Raw genomic sequence first — 20,551 nt, forward strand, 5'->3', positions numbered from 1 at the left:
ACAGTGGTTTTAGAAAGTATTCACACTCCCTCACTGTCTCCACACTTCACTTCATTGTAAATTTAATTTAATTTAATTTGTAAATTGATCTAATTGCCATTTTCCCCATCAGTCTACTCTGAATAATTCCTACAACAAAGTGAAAAATACACTTTTAGAAGGTTTTGCATATTTGTTAATATTGAAAAAGTATATTCTCATTTATAAAAGTATTTCGACTCTTTGCTGTGACACTTCAAATTATGATCTTTCATTTTCTTTGAGATGTGTCAAAGATCACACATAGTTTAAAAAAGACAGAATAGTGTATATAAGGTCCCACACTGCATGTCAAAACAAAAACCAAGCCATGAAGTTCAGAGGAACTCTGTAGACCTCTGATACAATTGTTGTGAGGCACAGGTCAGGGCGAGGGTGTAAAACCATCTCTAAAGTTCTGAGTGTTTCCAGTAGCTCAGTGACCTCAATAATTGTCAAATAAAAAGAAGTTTTGAAGAATTAGTCGTGTGGCCAAACTGAGCAAAAGGGCAAGAAGGGCCTTGGTGAGGGAGGTGACATGAAAACCCAACAATCACTTTAACAGAGCTTCAGAAGTCCACTGCAAATATCAGAGAACCTGCCAAAGAAACAAAACTAGTTTGTTGAGACAGAAATGGAACTCTTTGGATGTCTGGCGAAAACCAGGCATGGCTTGTTGAGTGGCTAAATGCATCTCTATGGAGAAGCATGGCGATGGTAGCATCATACTATGGGGGGGCTTCTCTGCGATACAGGGGAGAGTTGGGAGAATGAATGAAGCCAAGTACTTCAAAGTACTGAGAGTTCCTTGAAGAAAAACCTGCCCCAGAGAGCACTCAACGTCAGACTGACACGCCGGGTCACCTTTCAGTTCAGCAATAGCCCCAAGCAAACAACACTGGAGTGGCTTCGGGACAAGTCTCTGACTGTCCTTGAGTGACCCAACCGGGAGAGACCTAGGTATGGCAGCGCACAGATGCTTTCCATCCAATCTGACAGATGTTGAGATGATATGTCAGGAAGAATGAGATAAACTGCTCAAATTCAGGTGTTTCAAAACTTCTCGAGGGTTTACCCAATAAGACTTAAAGCTTTAAGTGCTGCCAAAGAGACTTCTACCAAAGAGTGCTGATTGAAAGGTGTGAATACTTCAATAAACTCCAGATTTCAGTCTTTGGCTTCTAAAAAATGTCATATAAATATCTTGTAACACCTTTTTATTGAAGGTAGATATGGCAAAAACTTTAGTTTCATCTATTTAAAATTAAATCTACAATACAAAATGTGGGAAAAGTGAGTGTGTCTGAATACTTTGCTATTTAAAAGCCAATCATTCTGAAATTAAGACAGTATGATTTCCTCTGTTTGAAGTTAGGCTTCACTGATTTATGAAGCTACCTTGTTAACAGCTTGATATCACAGTACATGAGCTGTGTTTGACATCTCTGCTAACACGTACCATTAATAAATGATGGAGTGACCCTGCTACACCTCTTTTCCCTCAGCGCCAGCGACTTAGTCATGAAAGTTGATGCCCTCCTAAGTGCAGCCCCGAAAGGAGAGGTCAGGAGGGATGTTCACTTTATCAAAGACAGCCACAGGTGGGCAATGTTTTCTTTTCTCCTGTTTACTGTCCTGTCGGCTCTGCAGTTTCATTCTCTTTTGTTATATTACATCTGAAAATCGCCACACCATCGTTTCAAGCAGCCCAGAAAGGCAAATCTTTGGATTTTCAGTTCTGCTGAATAAGTGTTGTATAACCTTTGTTGCTGAATTCACTTTGATGTGCTTTTTCCTCCTCCTCAGTATTCTCCGTCTCTCACCGCGGGAAAACGAGGTGTTCTACGATGTGGTGGCCATCGTTGACCCCCTCACTAGAGTGGCACAGAAGATGTCCTCTCTGCTGATGGTAAGCTGCATTCTTCTCCCTTTGCTTCTCCTCTTTTCTGCATCGATTCCTAACAAAGCAAGGATTCCCTAAAATAACTACAAGTGAGAACACAGGAGCAAAAAGTTCAGATTTGTTTATAATCATCAAAAGTTCCATTGTTGTATTCCTCTATGCACTTTATTTCCCTTTGTTGAAGGTATGGCTTTGTGTGCTAAAACAAGTCTGCTTATATTTCATTTGACCTGATGAGGTTATTTTGAAGCTTTTTTCTTTAGTGGCTTAGTTTCACTGAATCCCACTTGCTGTCTGCAGCTGTCTTGCTGGAGGCTTGCTGTGCTGGAGAATTCGACTTGGGGAGGATATAAAAATATGACTCACCATGTCTTTACAGAGCAGCCAGCGAGACTGCCACCTTCAGTAGCCGTTGTTTGCAGTGTACGCTTTTCAGAAGTCTACTGCTGCATACAGTAGAAAGTATGATGCCGGCATATCAACATCATAGCTGGTCGTGAGGGAGGCAGCTCACTGTGCCTGTATCCACTTGCTCATTATTTTTTTGACTGCTGTTATATCATAAAAGTTTGTTACGTTAGAATGTCTGTGTTCAGTTATTTGAGAACCCTGTTAAACTGAGTATAATAAGAATAATGTGCAGTGAAACTACAAGGTACCTGCCTTCCCTTTGTGTGTGTCCTGTGCTCGTTTCTCATCTGTTGGTCTATTATCTGCTTTTCTCCTGATATCTGGCCGGGTCTCGTCTTCTGTCCCTCCTGCAGGTGCTCAGTCAAGTGGTCAATGTGAGGCTGCAGGTGTTTATGAATTGCAGGGCCAAGTTGTCCGAGATGCCCCTCAAGAGGTAAGCTCGAGCTCCAACAGTAATTAAATGTTCCTGTTTGGCTTGTTTGTGTATCCTCTGTCCACTGCAGACTTAGCATCTCTGCCTCGCTCCTTCCCTTTGTTAAATTATACTGCACAGATGCAATCTGCTTAATAACACCACCTTATTGCTTTGGGCCTCCCCTCGCATCTCTTGTAAATTGCTTACAGCTTGCACCTTTGCAGCTCAAGTCATGCAGTAAAAACAACCAAATAAAAAAAATAAAAAACCCCACCAACAACAAATAAAAGGTTAAAATTGTCCATTATAAACACACCACTTCCCAAATGTTAGTCATTATGTAATTTGAGGTGTTTTCTCTTTTAATTTGTCCCACAACGGGTTGAGTCATGTGTAGTGCAAGAAAACTGAAAAAGCTCAAATGTTATTGTCTCAGCATGAAATGGCAGGAAATGGCCAGGACGTTTGTGCTCACCTTGAATGAACTATATACATCATAACCTTTACTAACCTCTGTTAGAGATCAGCTGGAAATAAACCTCCCCCCTACAAATGACTCACATGCACCACCCACCCACCCTCCCATCACTCTTCCCGTCCCCCTGAGTGATAATTGCATATAATTAACGCAGATGGCTATATTATATTTTCACATGAGAGATAACTAAGCTGGAAGTCTGCAATCAAGCTGCTACTAGTAGCCAGTCCAGTATATCACAGTGCAGACATGTCTCTGTTATTTGCCTTTGTTAATCAAATGTCTTGTGTTGCTGGTCGATTTCCTAGAGCCCCTTACTCCTCTTCAGCCATTGACAACTTGAGAACCTGAGGATAATACAGGAGATAGACAGAAATGCTAACACTTTGTCAGCCCTATGAAATTTCTGTTTGAGGAAATTAAAAGGCCCAAAAGTCTGCTTTAATTAAATCAAGCTGCACTCAATTCCTCACACTCTTAGATATGAGTTCTCTAAATGTGCCTACTTCTTTTCTTCAAGATCCATGAATTATTCCCTTGGAAATGGGGAATCTCTCTATGTTAAAGAAAGTGGAAAAAATATGGCCCAGAATTTAATGGGCTCTTGACTGACCTATACTGCATCCTTCCACTAAGGTTCATAGTAATCCGTCCAGTTGTTTTTGTGTATTCTTGCTAACAAACAAACCTACAAATCAACCTACAAACAAACAGATACGGGTGAAAACATAACCTCATTGGCGGAGTTCAACATTTTAACTAAAATCTAAGGCAATGGAGCTTTATTCAGTTTTTTGGCTTTCATCATTAGAATCCTGAGAATAACGATGTCTAGTTTAAAACGGCAGACGAGTTTTGCAATGACAAAGCTCGTCTGCTTCATGTCCCTTTTTAGAGTCATATTTTAACCTTGGTAATCTTATAGCCCACCCTTAGCGATACGGCTGTCAGCGGGTGCACATGAATCCTGTTCTGAGTCAGTGGGTTCATTTTGTTAACTGTTATACGTCTCATAGTGGAAGTGAGGCCGCAGGGCTGCTCATCTCCTTGCTCTCACTTTTCTTCTCGCGGTGAATTGTATTTCTCCACCTTAACTACACCCTTCCCCTCACCGCTTTCCTGTGCGATGGTAGCAGCTCCTTCACCCCACGGTTCATCAGACACTATTTAAGTGCCCTGCTCTGGTCCTCAGGAACACGGCTGCTGTGGTGGGAATTAAGTTTTGAGAAATGTCCCTGTGAATAGAGAATGTGTTGACGCACATTTGAGGGTAAGAAGGCATTCTAAATAAAACTGATTAGCATTGGTAATGTTTATCATTTTCCATGTTATCTGCACTCATTATGACTCCTCCGTGTCAGAGGGCGCGCTGAGTAAAAGCGATTAGCATAAACATTAGCCCAAAGCTGGCCTCCGTGAAAACTCCAGGTAATAAAGTGGAAAGAGAACAATTCTGTTGCACATATCTCTGCTACTGGCTGAGCAGGAACACTGGCAGTAATAGTATTAGATCCCTCACTTTGAAGAGATTGTATATACCCAACTGTCACAATAGAGCACATCTCTCCTGTCCTAGAAAGGAGAGTGTTGCACAACATGTCATCATTTTAGTGCTTGCTGAGGAGCACAGAGCATCTGTTTGATGGAATTGTTGTTTCGAACCGGTGACAAAACGTCCTGCAACATACCCGCCATGTTCAGGCTCACTACGCTGTTGTTGGATATTGTGTCAATTTGCAGTTAATTGTAAAGCACCTAAACTTTTGATCATTTCTTTTTATGTATCTTTGCAGCTTTTACCGCTTTGTCTTGGAGTCTGATGTGGCTTTCTTGGCCAATGACACAGTGTCACCAGGACCAGTTGCCCGCTTCCTGGAGCTCCCAGAATCTCCCCTCCTCACCCTCAATATGATCACACCAGAGAGCTGGATGGTGCAGGCAGTGCGCAGCCCCCATGACTTGGATAACATCCACCTGCAGGAGGTATCCCACACCATAGTCGCTTCTCCCCAGCAATCTTATCCATCCCACCCTCTTGGTAGGGTTGAGATATTCCCATGAATAACTGCCCCATGATTTGTCATCTCTTCTTTGCTCCAGGTTAATGGGATAGTGACGGCAGAGTATGAACTTGAGCACCTTCTGCTGGAGGGCCACTGCTTTGACCTGTCAACTGGCCAGCCTCCCCGTGGACTCCAGTTTACCCTCGGCACGAGTCGGGACCCGCTCATGTATGACACCATTGTCATGGCGAACCTGGTCAGCAGTCTTTCTCTTCAATACTAGAGTTACCAAGACAGTTTTCTTGCACTGTAGATATCATAGTAGTCAATTGACTTGTATTCTTACCATTGATACTTGAGACTCTCCCTTTTTTTAACCACAACAGGGATATTTCCAGCTGAAAGCCAATCCCGGTGCCTGGATCCTAAAATTACGTAAAGGGAGATCAGAGGATATCTATCAGGTCCTCACGTGAGTATTAACCAGTACATATAGACTTTTCTTTAATGCCAGTGTAGTCTATCCTATCCTGTCCTTCCCTAACCTTCCCTGCCCTGTCATGTCCTACTTTGTTCTATTCCATCCCACCCCATCCTGTCATATCATATCCTATCCTATATTCTATCCCATCCCATTCCCTGCTGATATTGGGGTAAAAGTTAGATAATGATGCTAATTAGAAGACTTCATCAGTAGCTCAGCATCAAGGTTGTTCACAGCCACCTCTCTATTTCCTACTGGTATCTGTGAAAATCATCACTATGGTAACATGGAGAGCTGCTGACACTAGCAGCTCAAGGTTTTGATGAATGCAGGGAGTTCTGCTCAGCGCAGAGGGGAGAGAGACAGGTAGGAGGAAAGGGATGCTATTATAGAGAAGACAGAGTGTTGGGATGATTCAGCTGGTCACCTTCCATTCCATCCACCTCAGACTGCAGAATACCAGCAGCAGCAGCATGTGTTTTAGTTAGGATGGCGTATGTGTCAAAGGCTGCGTGTACTAGACAGAGTGAGTTGGTGTTGTTTAATTTCCCTGGATGAATAGAAACAGTGTTGTGCTTTGGTTGGTTTGATACATTTTCTTAAAAAATGCAATATCTGTTTTTGTGTTTTGGCATTTTACCTTTATTTGGCAGTCAGTACAGAGACAGACAGGAAACAATTAGAAAGAAAGGGGTAATGACATGCAACAGTTTTACTGTGGTTACAATGTACTCTGACACGTTCTGCTTGGCACAAGTCAAATTCCTATTTTTCAATGGAACTTTTCCCTGTATATTCCCAATAATTTCTATGTGACATAACAGAGAACAATATCCCTCACATTCAATTTGCAATAATCCCAACCATGTACGTGAGTCTGCACAGGCAGCTGTAGTGCACCATACTAGATGTCCCTACAATCACAGATATTGTCCTCTCTAGCTATCCATAAGATTTAGGACACATACAGCCCTCGGTTCCCCTGAAATCATATCAGACAACCAAGATTTATTCCCCAATCCTCCAGGTGAAGCTAAGAGGTGATGTCATTTTTCACCTTGGCAGTGTCATTATTCTTGTGGTTAGCGGCACTCTGCTCTGGTTAGGTGGCCGATCAGAGCCTAGTGGGAGTGTCTGTGCTCTCCGGTCCCCGAGCCTGCATTTTCCTCATGCACCCTGTGCCACTGCGCCTCGCCCTGACAGCGATGAATGAGATGGCCAGCTCTCCTCTCCTCAGAGCAGGGATACAGATTGATCTCTGGCGCTTTCTAACACAAGCCCTAAGGGCTGAGTTGCACCAGTGACAGCAGAGCGGACAAAGCACGAGCAACACTTGAGCAAAGGGGGATGCACTTATGGCCAAATGAGGAGGGGGCATTTATCATAGTGATAAGGTTACTTTTTTTGCCTTTAGTAAGCATTGTGGTCGTAATGGCTAGCAGTGCATCATGGCCTATTGCTCATCTCTGGCTGAAGTTTGCTCTCTGGTGTTTTACCATCAGACCCCTGCAGATCCTGGCTGCCAAAACAAATTCGCAGCCGGACAAATCAGTCCTAAAACAATTACAGTGAAAGGCCAGTGTTATGCAGTCAATACCGTACAGACTTTCTCATTAAATCTACCACTATATACGGCATGCCTGGGAACTAGTGATGGATAAAATAATGGTAAGCTGATTTCTAATGTTGATGGAGGGTAATGAATTTGGTCAGAGTGTGACCCTGGCCGCTTTCCCAGTTTCTGCTTTTATGTGTGTGCTCTCACTCTCTATCAGTGGTCTGTCTGTTAGCTGCTGTTGTCTCCCTCATAGTGCAGACTGTACTGTGTATGCTGTGTTTTTTTTTTTAAGCTCCTTCTATGGCTAAAACATGTCAGCCAGACACAAAAAATTGAATTAATTAAAATGTGTGCTGAATGACACTATTAGCATGTAAATCAAAGTCAAATTGATTAGTTGAGTTGTTCTATGAATGCTAATATATACATACATTATACAGATATACATTCAGTGGTTCAAGTAAACTTACCTGCAAATAACAACGTTGTTTTATTGAGATGGTAAATGTTCTGGCCCTTATTCTTCAAATCCACCGATACATTTTAGTTTTAAGACCAAGCTACAGTTACTGGCCTTTGTTTTCATTGAATCTCTGCCCCTGCCTCCTCGTCAACTGCCAAACAAACCTTTACGCTAAAGGAGGCTTTAAAGGAGAATTTCCTGTAAATCACCAAAGATCTATTTTTTTTACAGCGTTTATATTTGGTGCAACAACAATTATTTTAAGAGGACTGTTGGGCAGGCGCTCTATCGAGTGACATTTAAGTTTGTTTCCTTTATAAATAAAAAGTATTCATATCAGTAAATGTATTGATTGCAAAATGCGATCATTCTGGGGGTTTCGGTTAAACTTTAAGATCGGCAAAAAGGCTTTTTGATAACCTATAAAACTGAATGTTGTATGTGTGATAGCAGAGTCAACTGGACTTTTTTCTGCACTAGAAAAATTAGGATCCTTATCCCAACCCAAATGCTTAAACAGATTTAATCTATTACTGATTTCTAGTTCAGAACTTTGTGTCTAGGTTATTTATTGATATGGATGTATTATTTATGTAGTACTCAAATGGGTAGATTGCTTAAAAGTATCAAACAAATTAGGTTTTCAGTTATATTGAATTGCTGTTATTTTGTGAATTACGTAATTTTTCCATTTTGATACATTTTATCCCCCAGTCGGATAAGTTTCAGTCTCCAGGCGGGGCCTTCCCTGTGTTAGTCTAACCAGCTGCTGATCCATTGCTGAGATTTCATAATAATTGATTTTTACTCAGCGATGGTAATCAATGTCTCGCTCTTTATCCACTTTTTCAGGCACGATGGAACCGACTCCCCTGCAGATGCTGGTGATGTTATTGTTATGCTGAACAGTTTCCACAGTAAGATTATCAAAGTCAGAGTGAGTGTGTTTCATATGTACGTTAAACGCTTCACAGCTCTGAACATTATTGAACTTACAGTAAAATGTTTTAACAGTTTTTATGACGCGTTTGTCTTTCACAGGTCATAAATGAATTATTTTACACAGTCACACATCAGACATCAGAAAAAAATAGCATCGCTTTGTGTCTCTTTTGTCGTCGTAGGTGCAGAAAAGGGCGGAGAAAATCCACGAAGATCTTCTTAGTGAAGCAAGTGAAAGCAAAGGAATATGGGACTCCATAGCAAGGTTGGTAATCTATTCTCACAAACAGCTCAAATTTGGTTGTTTTCAGTTGGTTTAAAATCTTCCCGCAGCAGTAACAACTGTTTGCTCATTGACTGGTGGGTTTGTTGACGTGCCTTCTGTTTGTCAATTATACATTGCGGTTCCAGGAGATCTTATTCCTCCCCTGGATCCAGACTGCGATATTATGCTGTAAGATCTAGTCTTGCAAAAAATATGTGCTTCTGTAGGTATGTGTGTGTGTGCGTTTGTGTGTGTTTTTCCCCCAACGCTTCCTAACTGTGTGATCCTGTCTCCTCACTTAATGCTTGCTGTATGAAGTGTTTGGAGCACTTTTGAGAAAAGGTAGGCAGTGTTGCTGCAACCCATTTAACACCTATAACTTCTATATCATACTCATTAGCATGCAGTGTTTATTGGTTGCTTTCAACTGCTGTGCTACTCTTTAGTTTTGTAAAGAATCCAAATGACTTATTATTTTCAAACACAATATAGTAACATTGTAAAGCTATGTTTATATAAGATATTCACATGTTCATGTTTTCGTCATCATTTTTTTATTTGTTTATTCATCATTGTGGTCCTTTTACAACATTACAGGATTTGTCGTATACATGTATGTATTCATGCAAAAGTGCATAATCTATAATGCACAGTTACATACAACCATACATCTACAGAGTTTTTTGATGCAATGTGAATTCCTATTCGTCATCAACTAAGGTGTCACTGATCAGATCTGAGTGTGGTTTGTCACCTGTCAGGTGGAGAAAGAGCCTTAAGAAGGGAAGAAGATAAAACATTATCATTAAATAAATCTTTAGTCATCTTAATGCAGAGTAGAAGCTCTGGAACCACAATCTTGGGTAGGGGCCAGACTGTTTGTCTCTCTGGAGTTGAATATGGTGAGATGGGTCACTTTGATGCAGGGATGCTTTTGAGCCGCTGGCTGAAACAACTCAGTGTAGGCGTTTTCCCAAGAGAAAAGGATGACCACTTGTGTGAGGTCTGTGCCTCTGCGCTGAATAACAATTCAGAGCACTTTGCCTTATTGGAGTCTTTATTTGAGACCCTGGTGAAGGCACCACATAGGAACTCCAAAGTTCTGCAGACCTTTGTTCTCATATGGATAACCCCGGACAGGGTTTGAATGGGAAGCACAGCCTATATATATACCTGACATTAGAGAAATCTTAGACCAAATATGAATGATTAACTCAGTAGTTTCATTGGCAGCTTTTGCCATATGTCTTGGACACTAAAATGAATAGAGGACACCAGTAGTGCAGGAGGCCTTGACATGACGTTAAAGGAGACAGATTGAACCTCACATTCAGTCGGCTCAGTCATGGAAACATGGACCAGCTTCTCACTGTCCTGAAACCTAACCCCAATCTGCATTTCTTTGGGAGGAAGCTTGGGTACCCAGAGAAAATCTATGCAGAAAGAGAGAACATGCAAAGTCCACAAAAAAGGGTTTGAACCAGGATTTGAACCAAGAACCTTCTTGCTGTGGGACAACAGTGCTACCCACTACAATTGGAAGGGTTGTGCTCATGTAAATTAGGAGTATCTTGCTGTTGCAATGAGCCATCTGGTCCTTGGATAATTGAAGTGAAAGCTGGGTCTGTATCATGAAATAAAGCGCAAACTCAAAGTTCAATCACTGCCCTTTACATTGAAAAAAGCTAATTCAGGTGGTTGGGCTCCCTGATCAGGAAGCTTCCTGGACACGTCCTGTAGAAGTATTCTTGTCCCCTCCGACTGGGGCATATGCCAAGGCACACCCAGAACAAGCTGAGAAGATTACAAATCCCTCCTGGTCTTGGCATCTGTTAATTAGGTGTTTCACTGGGGAAAACAAAACTTGGGTTACCCTTTGTAGCCTAATCCTGCCTTGACCAGGAGAAGATTAAAAGCGGAAAGTGGCCGGATAGATGGACCAATACATTTAAAGTTGAATGTAATTTTTAGACCATTTCCCATGGTATGCTTACATTTGAATAATGCAAGTACTCAACAACATTAAGAGGTTAAAAAAAAAAGATCAAATAAGATTAATAAGCTTTAACACAATTGCCCCGTAAGTGCTAGAGATGAACGGATCTAAAATTAACTTGCATTTGAATGCATTTGGAGAGAGTAGAGTACTTTCATCTGGCAAGATTCCAGTATATCTTCCTTCCGAAATGAGAGTTCATAAATCTTAAGATGTAGAAGCCACTCATCACATTAAGCAGAAAATCTAACCATATATGCTACATTGTGCTTGTAGCTACTATCCAGAATAAATAATGATGCTATGGAGAGTCTAACCTCAGCATCCTACGTTGTTACAAACCACCAAACACAATTTTTTTTTCAGTAACAAATGATACAAAATGCTGAGACAATATTAAATAGTTTGACAGTTAAACCCTAACAAGAAAATATGTTTCTCTAAAAGAACGCAATGACAGTCCCAGAGAAATAAACATTGGAATAAAAGGTTTTCAAATGTGCTGAATATTTCAACAAAGACGTTGTGCGTAGACCTTGACCCTCAAAATATTGTTGTTTGAAAAGTTAAGACATTTTTCTTTCGTTCCGCACATTGCTTTGTTTTTTTATACTGAATGCTTTGAGAGATTCGTCGTTGAGGGCGGGACTGAAGGCCACGCATTGATCTAACACCTCTAAAGAATTAGTGAGGTGGATCCATCCATCAGCAAGCATCAGTAAGTCTAAGTGACACAGTTGTTACAAGTTCTCTCTCTGTTTAGAGGGAGCTTTATTTCTATTGAGCCATAATGAGCCTGACTGAAAATAGATGCTTTCTTACATCTTGGCTTCTTACTCCTGCTTTGTTTCTCCATTTCTTCCCTTTTTGTGCTCTCTCTCTTCGTCTTTGTTTGAAGGAAAGTTGTCCTTTCTTGCTACGCTCAGCCTGGGGAACTCTTGATGGTTTTATGTCCTTTATGCTGCTTTTAGAAATCCGAAACATCAGGGCCACACAGAATGTTGGTGGTGAAAGAGTAACTCGGGGGGGGTGCGGTAGAAGCTTCCTCTTGCTAAGCAGTCGTCAGACCTTCAGTGGAGTGAGGCGGGCTCTTGGCCATTCATGTTCTTTGTTTCCCAAACTTAATCTGGAGAATAGAAAGAGATGCGCTGTATCTTTTAATTCCAATGTTTTTAATGTCTGAGATTTGTGTAAAGAATCAAGTGGTTTTGTCTGAGGCTTAATTATATGTGCTGGGCAAAAGCAAGAAGTGTTTGCACACCATATAACTCAAAGGATAAAGTGAACCACAGCATTAGGTTGCTGTGGTGAGGATGCTGCCCATGGTTGTGGTTTTATCCGTCATGGTTGAAATATTTTGCCATCATGCTGCTCATTAATGACCTGTTCTTACTATTTATTTTTGTACTACTTTACACATTTAACTGGATGCCACGACCAGACTTTATTTTCTAAAAGTGGTTTTACTCTTGCAGGATTTTTCTGCTTTGTTAGGGTTTCTGAAGTTTTTACAGGACATGATTTTTAGACCAATCATTGGTCAGCATGACAAATAGCTCATCATGCTTGTAGTCACAAATACAGCAACATCTATGGCGCTCTCTCACCTCACTGTCTTGCCAAAATAAGGATGTTCACCCGGGGATCTCATTTCCACCACTGCTGATTGGAGTCAGAGCCCATTTAGACCCGTGTCTACTGCAGAGTTGTTTGACCTGGGAGTGAATGCCGATTTATCCATTCCCATTGCAGACAAAAGCCAGATGTTAGCGTGGTTTTTGGACACTTCAGTGTCACGGTTTTGCACATGGACAATCTGCCTTTTGGTCTTTTATCTAACTACAGTTTTGTCTGGTTAGTGCTGTCAACTGTAGCCTTGTGGATCCTTCCAGAGGTCCAGATTATTATGGGGGCATCAGCCAAGTGGGCTCTCACCTGACCCACGAAAGCTGCTTTATCTGAGCTGGGCCCCACTGTGGTGCTGGAGGCCCTTCAAAAGGCTGACTTAGTTGTGGCAGACAGGAGTTATTCCCACGTGTGTGTAGCGACTCCTCAGAAGCAAATGAAAAATTTGTTGTATTGCAGGTAGAGAAATGAATTAAATGTCGTGTGTGTGTGTGTGTGTGTGTGTGTGTGTGTGTGTGTGTGTGTGTGTGTGTGTGTGTGTGTGTGTGCGTGTGTGCGCGCGCGTGTGTGCGTGCGCGTGTGTGTGTGTGTGTGAGTTGGTTTTAGAGGACGTGTTGAGAAAAACATTATGCTCCCTCACCTCCCTCTCACTCACTGGTGTCCTCCTGGCGCCTCGGGCCGTGGCAGTGCTTGTGATTGAATGTGGGAGAGAGACTCTTTCCTCATCAGCAGTCTGTTTTAGACAAGGACACACAGTTTGACTGCAGACACATCTACCCTGCAGCACAAGTCCTGATTTCTGTCCGCTAAATGTGCCGCGCATCATGAACCACTGCTCTTTAATAGCGGTCGGGGGGGGGGGGGTAGCGGTGCGTTCACAAATGAGAGGATTGTCCTTTTATTCTGATACATTTTCTGACTTACTCTATAACTCAGTCTGAAAAGTAAAAGACTGACCTAATGGGCTCTATCTTTGTGTGGAAAGAGATGTTTTGCACTGTTTTTTTTCTAAGGCACAATTGAGTATATTTTGTTGCTTTGTGGTTTGGTAAATAACAGCACAACACGCCAGAAATTATGAGCAACAACTTTTGTGTGAAAAATTAATAAATGTATTAGTTGTAATAACTTTTAAGACATTGTCTGAAAATATGCTAATCACTTAAATAGCTGCTAACACCACTACTTTATGCAGTGTAAATAAATAGTGTGAACAGGGAGTGTTACATCTACAGGGCAACTTAAACTTCTCTCTCTTCTCATCACTAAACTCCATCAGGACCATCCATTTTCACAAGTTCTTTAGCTTCATTCCCATCCCAACTCCATTAGGTCGCCGGGGGAACAGCCATGTGTCTCTATCTATCCGGAGTCTTTTAGAAAAAACATCTGCCCTCCGCACAATAGGCTGCTGTACATTTACTTACGTTCCACAGCAGGATTATGTGTTTCTTCTCAGGTTCCTCACTACGAGTTATTGTTAGGCTTGGTTTTTACAGACCATTGACCCAAGTACATATAACGTATCGTATGTATCTGTCTCCTGCACCAAAATTGAATGGGTTCTGTCTTGGGTCAAGTCCCTCCCCTCCACAAAGTTGCATGTGAATCGGTTTAGTAGTTTTTGCGTAATCCTGCTATCAAACAAACAAATGCAGATGAAAACAGAACCTTCTTGGCTGAGGTTTTATATCCTGTTCACTGCTGCAGTGATATAGGCATCCAATTAGGAATGCAACACAAAAATACTTTTCATTTTTATGTTGCTTTTACAAAAAAATGTAGATCCCATGACATTTGTCTCCAATTTAAAACTTAAAAGACCATATTTGTCTCTTATTCTTTACCTCATGCAGTGAGTTGTTTTAATGTCACAGCTGCCTTCACCGCATCTGTTATGATGTGGATTATTTCCGCTCCGAGTGTCAGCACACAAACTGAACCGCTGTTGAAACCATCCGAGTCCTAATCTTTTCCAGAGCATCGTCATCGCCTATATCACGGCTCCATTTAAATAAAACACCTCCAGTTTGCTGCACAGTGATGCATGGTTTGTTTGAAAATGTTTTCTGCTGGGAGGTATAACCATTATTACCCCCCTGCTTTACGAAGGCATGGTGGCGACTGGCTTAGTCCTGATTTACTGTCAGTGTGTGAAAAAACAGGCATCAATCACTACACAACAACCTCATGTATTATGGTGTCGTTTACAGCATCACAGGTGGCGGCTCCAAGAAGGATGATGGAGAGAAGAAGAAAGAAGATGTTCTAAACATATTTTCTGTTGCCTCAGGCCACCTGTATGAACGCTTTCTCAGGTCGGTCTTTTTTACTTCACACTAACACACACACACACACAAGAAGTTATTTTCCTGGTCCGACACGGATTACATTCCTTTCAGCCCTGATCCTGAGACTCACCTCTCAATCTTTCTATCTCCATCTCAGAATAATGATGCTGTCCGTCCTTCGGCATACCAAAACACCTGTCAAGTTCTGGTTCCTCAAGAATTACCTCTCTCCGTCTTTCAAGGTACTGCCCTGATTTCATGATTTCTTTATTTGCATTATTTCCACTGCTTTTTCAAAGTAACGTGACCCGCAGTTCTTCAGACATTCAATTCTTCTCAATGGAGAAAATACCAGTGGATGGCTCCTTCCTTTGTGATGGCATGTGCTTAATCTCAAGGTTTTCGCAAATGAAATTGCCTAAAGGAGTTGCATTTTTTATTTTAATGGCATCTTCAGTGAATTCATCTTCATTTATCTAGTGTTTTAAAATGGCTTACACAATATATTATTCCACTGTTAATGAAATAAAGCTCATGATTTGTCTTACCAGCATTTCCTATGTCAAAAGGATGCTAATGTCTCAGAATACAGTTGCCTAAGTGCATGTCCTCAGTAATCGGATCGAACCTTATCCTTAAAATTGTCTATGTCATACTATAATTGTCTCAACAGCTAATTTGAGCCCAACTGATAAATTGCTTGGACTTTAATATTGGCCGATATGAGCCTTTTCACAGACATATCCGTATTCGTTTCTGCTGATATGAACCCCCATGACAATATTTACTTTACAGAATAAACTATTTAGAAAGCATGTGCATTTATGATACATTTTACATAACATTTAAAAATGTAACTTTATGTTTATTTTCTTAGTTGAAGTACTATGTATTTGTATTTATGTTTTCTTTTTTTTATCTGTAGTCATTTACACAATAGTTTATGGTTAAACTGTAAAATATGAATTCGATTTCTTGGTCATAAGGGTTGGTCGGGCCCTACAGCTAACCATAAATTGTAATGAAAACAAATATTCCATTGTATAGTTCTCGGTTGCATGTAAATAAATGTATGTGTGGTATAGTGGAATGGATTTAGATAAGAAAACATGCTCTTGTACTTGATTGACTTTGACCTTTGGTGTTTTGTTCCCGGTGCGGTTAGGAGACCATCTCTTTCATGGCCGAGTCGTACGGCTTTCAGTATGAATTAGTGCAGTACAAGTGGCCGCGGTGGCTCCACCAGCAGACTGAGAAGCAGCGTATCATCTGGGGACACAAGATCCTGTTCTTGGACGTTCTGTTCCCCTTGGCGGTAGACAAGATCATCTTTGTGGACGCCGACCAGGTGAGGATCCAATTGCACTGAGAGGAAAGAGAAAAGTGTGCGCCTGAAAGTGAGAGACTCCTCTGGAACTGTTTCAGAGCTGTGTGTGACATTTGGATGAGATTCCGAACACCCCTGCGGAGTCGTCAGTCGTTCTCAGTCCTCACAGATGTTCTCTCTCTCTCTCTCTCTCTCTCTCTCTCTCTCTCTCTCTCTCTCTCTCTCTCTCTCACAGATCGTCCGGGCTGATCTGAAGGACCTGAGGGATTTAGACCTGGAGGGCGCTCCCTATGGCTACACACCGTTCTGTGATAGCCGCAGAGAGATGGATGGCTATCGCTTCTGGAAAACCGGCTATTGGGCCTCACATCTGGGACACAGAAAATACCACATCAGGTATTTTTCAACAGCAAACTGTTGGAGATTAAAGCCGCATATATAGAAATTCGGACATTTAAAAAATGAAACAATAACACAATAATCACTCCCTGTAACATATGCAGCAGAATTAATCCATGCATTTTAAAATAGTAACATTCAGAACACTGTGTTTCTACAGACACGTTCTTCCCTGTGGGCTATTCAGCCAGTTTATTTAGTCAGGGACATTCGTGATTTGCTTTTGCACTTTGCAGAGCAGAATGAAAAGAGTCTAAAAACATCTGTCACGATTAAATTTATGTTCCTTTACATTAGCTTGGATTCAGTAATTCATCAGGAATCCTTCATTATTCTGCAAGAGTTTTCTTTAATTCTTCTTAACTCAAAAATATGAAGAAAAGAACTAAACAATGTATTTTTATATGTAGAGGCTCAAGATGCTATTCTTGTTTTCGTTGTTCTTCATCTTTCAATTTAATTGTTAAATTTAGGGGAAAGCTAAAACTTTCATTAGGTTTTAAAACATTACTTTACTCAGGCAATTCTTTTCATTTAAACAATCCACCAGAGGTTGGCTCTATAAGAAATGTGCTTGATTGTTAGAGAATTAAAATGATTTCCCCCAGATTCCTTTGCACAAGCTGAAATCAACAAATCCATATTGGATCTAAACTAATTTAACTTCTCTTTCAAATAAAAAATAAGCATGATACAGATTAAATTAATCTTGATATTAAAAAATGTTAAATAGTTCAGCTCCTTGCTGGACGTAAGGACTTGTACTTCTGTCAGTGTGATGACTAATCAGGTGGCAGCTAGCAGGCGAACACAGCTGCCATGATAGCGTCTCTCTTTTTGGCCGATGAAGACTGAAAAAGACGAGTCTGAAACTATAGTGATTCGATGGGATGTCGGCGTTCCGCTCCGCTCTGTGGTACGACATCCGGAAAGCAGAGAGACGATCCATATCATGAGCCCAGGGAAACATAAGGTCGTGAATTTCCTCTGGCAGTCTTACATCTAATAAGTGAGAAGTGAAAATGCAGAGTCCACACCTTCAGGTTTATTAATATGCCAAGTTGGGTACAATTATCCAAATGTGCCAGGGGTATTTATCTTGAGTCATTTCTATTAAGTCCCTCCTCCAGGGCTTCTTCCTTTAGGAAATGGTTTTGTCACACCTCTCTCTCTTTCTCTTTCTCTCTCCCTCTCTCCTCTCCCATATTTCACCCAGTGCTCTGTATGTCGTCGATTTAAAGAAGTTTCGTAAGATTGCAGCCGGGGACCGATTACGAGGCCAGTACCAAGCCCTGAGCCAAGACCCTAACAGCCTGTCCAACCTGGACCAGGTACATATATCAGAGAACAACACAATTACTTTATATGATACAGAGTTTCTTCTTGTAGCACTACTACTACTATTACTATAACTTTGTTCATGTATCATACTTTTAATACACCTTTAATATTTTGTTTCTAGGACCTTCCTAACAACATGATCCACCAGGTGGCCATCAAGTCTCTTCCTCAGGAGTGGCTGTGGTGTGAGACGTGGTGCGATAACGCCTCCAAAGTCACAGCGAAGACGATAGACCTGGTGAGTCCCGGAGCAGTTGGCTCAGTCTATAGCCGGTTTAAGACATGAACTCTGGAAAACATCCGTAAAAATTGGGTCAGGACATCTTCTGGAGTTTGTCGTTCTCATATGAAGAACGTAGCAGGAGAATGTGCGGGTTAGACGCGTTCACAGCAACAGGAAAATGTCCGGAAAATTTAGGCGGAGATAGCAGGAGGCGGGACATGATGTATACATTCTGCTCCAGAAATCACGTTATTGTTCACAGCACATCGACACCAGCGCCGGTCCTTATCTCTAAAAGCTCTCGAATCTCGTTTTCTTTCCAAGATGACAACTTCATCTGTGTCTTCTGCATGTACGACTTTTCCTCTGGAGACACAGTATGTGTCACCAATGTCATCAACATGCTTGCTGTGATTTTCTTGAAATTTTCCTGCTGTCTTCTCACATTGTACATTTACCGGACATTTTATTTTGAGGGCTGGAAGGAACATTTTTTTTAAAGATTCTTTAAAATGTCTCCTACTGATGCAGCCCCACTGGAAAATGTAACAAAAATGTGCAGATTTCAGTGCAGGTCTGAAAGCAGCTTGCGTAATATGTGGAGTTACACCAGAAAACTAACCAGGATTACTGAATAATTCATCATCAAATCGAATTATTCAGTTTTAATAGTGAAGTCCTTCCGTATTATTTATTCAGATCATTATATTGCTTGTGTAAACAGGCGGATAAGAGGAATAATATTGTTGCTATGTATTTTTACCAGAGCATTTTTCCAGTCACTAATGTCCATGAGACACTCTGCATTTAGGAGACAACTGAAGAGCAATCCCGTAGCCTCCTAAACTAATTTAGAGAATTACAGTGCAGGCTCCATTCCACTGAATTAGGAAGCATTGTCTCATTGTGGTATAGGACACCACTTGGTAATTCAGACAGTAGACATGGCCTAACATCCTTTTAACGGAATTGGAAATCAAATTAGGTTCAAATGCTGCCACAGACAGTGCTGGCAATGACCATCTGACTTGTCGGGAGAAAGTGGCTCTGGTGGCGTGAGTGATGCTTTGTCTGCTTTTCTGCCGCAGTGTAATAACCCCAAGACCAAGGAGCCCAAGCTGACGGCCGCGGCCAGGATTGTGCCTGAGTGGGTCGAGTATGACAACGAGATAAAACGGCTGCTGAGACGAGTCGAGGAACAGGGAGACGCAGAGAAAGAAGAACACAGTCCCTCTGCCTCACAGCATAAAAAAGGTTGATGGAGAAAAAAAGAATATTGCCTGTGCCTACAATATGTGCTTATTTTTAGCCGACTGAGAATTCAAACTGTAACACCTACCTATTCAACCTTGTGATCAAATTTCTTTTTCCCAGTGCGCTCGCTTTCCTAATTTCCGTCCAATGTTTCTTCCCCCTGCACAGACGACAACCTGCGTGATGAACTTTAGTGTCTGCCAGCGCCCTGCTGGAGAGGAGGGAGGCAGCACCTTCCGCACGCAGGCCACCTGCTGAAGCCTGAAGACAGACCGTTCCATCTAAACATAGCCATGCAGGACAAGGATGTTGTAGAGATCTCAGAGATGCCATAACTGCTGCTGCTGCAGTCGAATACGTCGTGATGTAAGTGTGAGCTGCCAGCTGTGAACTCCTGGTGCACCACCAGCACCAGGCAGGCCTCGGTTGGTACGTTGTTACTGGAAAAATGAAGCGAGGGTCAGTCAAACCATTCAATTCAGTGTGCGTGAGGGAGAAATAGTTGGCGTTTGTGGCACTGTTGACTTATGCAAAGAATCTTAAAGGCACATCTCTCAGCCTACGTCCACATTGCTATGTTTTAGTTTATTTTGTTGCTACGTTTATGCCCGCTGTCCAAACTACTCCAGTTTGAGTGCCTAAGGCTGAAGTTTGGAAACGCTGCTTCTCCTGTTTTAGTTTGAAAACTCTGGGGCTGCGTTTTAGTCTGAACAGGCGGAAACGGAGATGTTTGAAAACGATGATGCAGTCATCCGCCTTTCCTTCCTCATTCTTACAGTTCCATCTCATTGTTGGTCAAACTAAAGAAATCCCTTGTCTTACTTTTCATCATTGCTGTTCCTTCATTCATTGTATTTTCTATAACCAAGCAACCAACCACAGAGTAAACAATGTGCTTCCTGATTATGATGTTCAAATGTTTTCTGCTGTGTTAGTATGGACGGGTATTATTATCATGTGGAAGTCTTAAAATTAAAGCGTACTAGTGTGGATGTAGCCTGAGAACCTAATCTTAAATCAAATTTGTATGTTCTTTGTTCAAAGCTTTTTCAGAAAGGCATTATTTTTACATTTCTCTTCATTTGACTTTGCAAACTTGGACTTTGATCACATTTTGACTGAAATGCCAAAACCAAAGTTGTAACTGTTGTATT

General features: G+C 41.4%; 1 protein-coding gene across 4 annotated transcripts in view; it reads left to right on the forward strand.

Moving 5' to 3' along the window:
- The window catches only part of uggt2 (UDP-glucose glycoprotein glucosyltransferase 2), a 35,599-nt gene extending 15,542 nt beyond the window's left edge, over positions 1-20,057 (forward strand). For 2 of the 4 annotated variants that reach the window (XM_034574892.1, XM_034574893.1), the window contains exons 25-41: positions 1,524-1,619; positions 1,825-1,927; positions 2,686-2,765; positions 5,019-5,208; positions 5,326-5,484; positions 5,615-5,700; positions 8,586-8,670; positions 8,858-8,940; positions 9,087-9,167; positions 14,776-14,880; positions 15,011-15,095; positions 16,019-16,201; positions 16,416-16,576; positions 17,796-17,910; positions 18,042-18,158; positions 19,232-19,397; positions 19,566-20,054. In XM_034574892.1, the coding sequence (XP_034430783.1) occupies positions 1,524-1,619; positions 1,825-1,927; positions 2,686-2,765; positions 5,019-5,208; positions 5,326-5,484; positions 5,615-5,700; positions 8,586-8,670; positions 8,858-8,940; positions 9,087-9,167; positions 14,776-14,880; positions 15,011-15,095; positions 16,019-16,201; positions 16,416-16,576; positions 17,796-17,910; positions 18,042-18,158; positions 19,232-19,397; positions 19,566-19,591 (1,921 nt within the window). In that variant the 3' untranslated portion in view covers positions 19,592-20,054. Of the gene's footprint in view, positions 1-1,523; positions 1,620-1,824; positions 1,928-2,685; positions 2,766-5,018; positions 5,209-5,325; positions 5,485-5,614; positions 5,701-8,585; positions 8,671-8,857; positions 8,941-9,086; positions 9,168-9,258; positions 9,283-14,775; positions 14,881-15,010; positions 15,096-16,018; positions 16,202-16,415; positions 16,577-17,795; positions 17,911-18,041; positions 18,159-19,231; positions 19,398-19,565 lie in introns of all 4 variants that reach the window. The other 2 variants (XM_034574895.1, XM_034574896.1) reach the window with 2 other exon arrangements.
- Positions 20,058-20,551: the final 494 nt, after the last annotated feature.

Source organism: Hippoglossus hippoglossus, chromosome 21, assembly GCF_009819705.1.
Source record: "Hippoglossus hippoglossus isolate fHipHip1 chromosome 21, fHipHip1.pri, whole genome shotgun sequence".
NCBI lineage: Eukaryota > Metazoa > Chordata > Actinopteri > Pleuronectiformes > Pleuronectidae > Hippoglossus > Hippoglossus hippoglossus.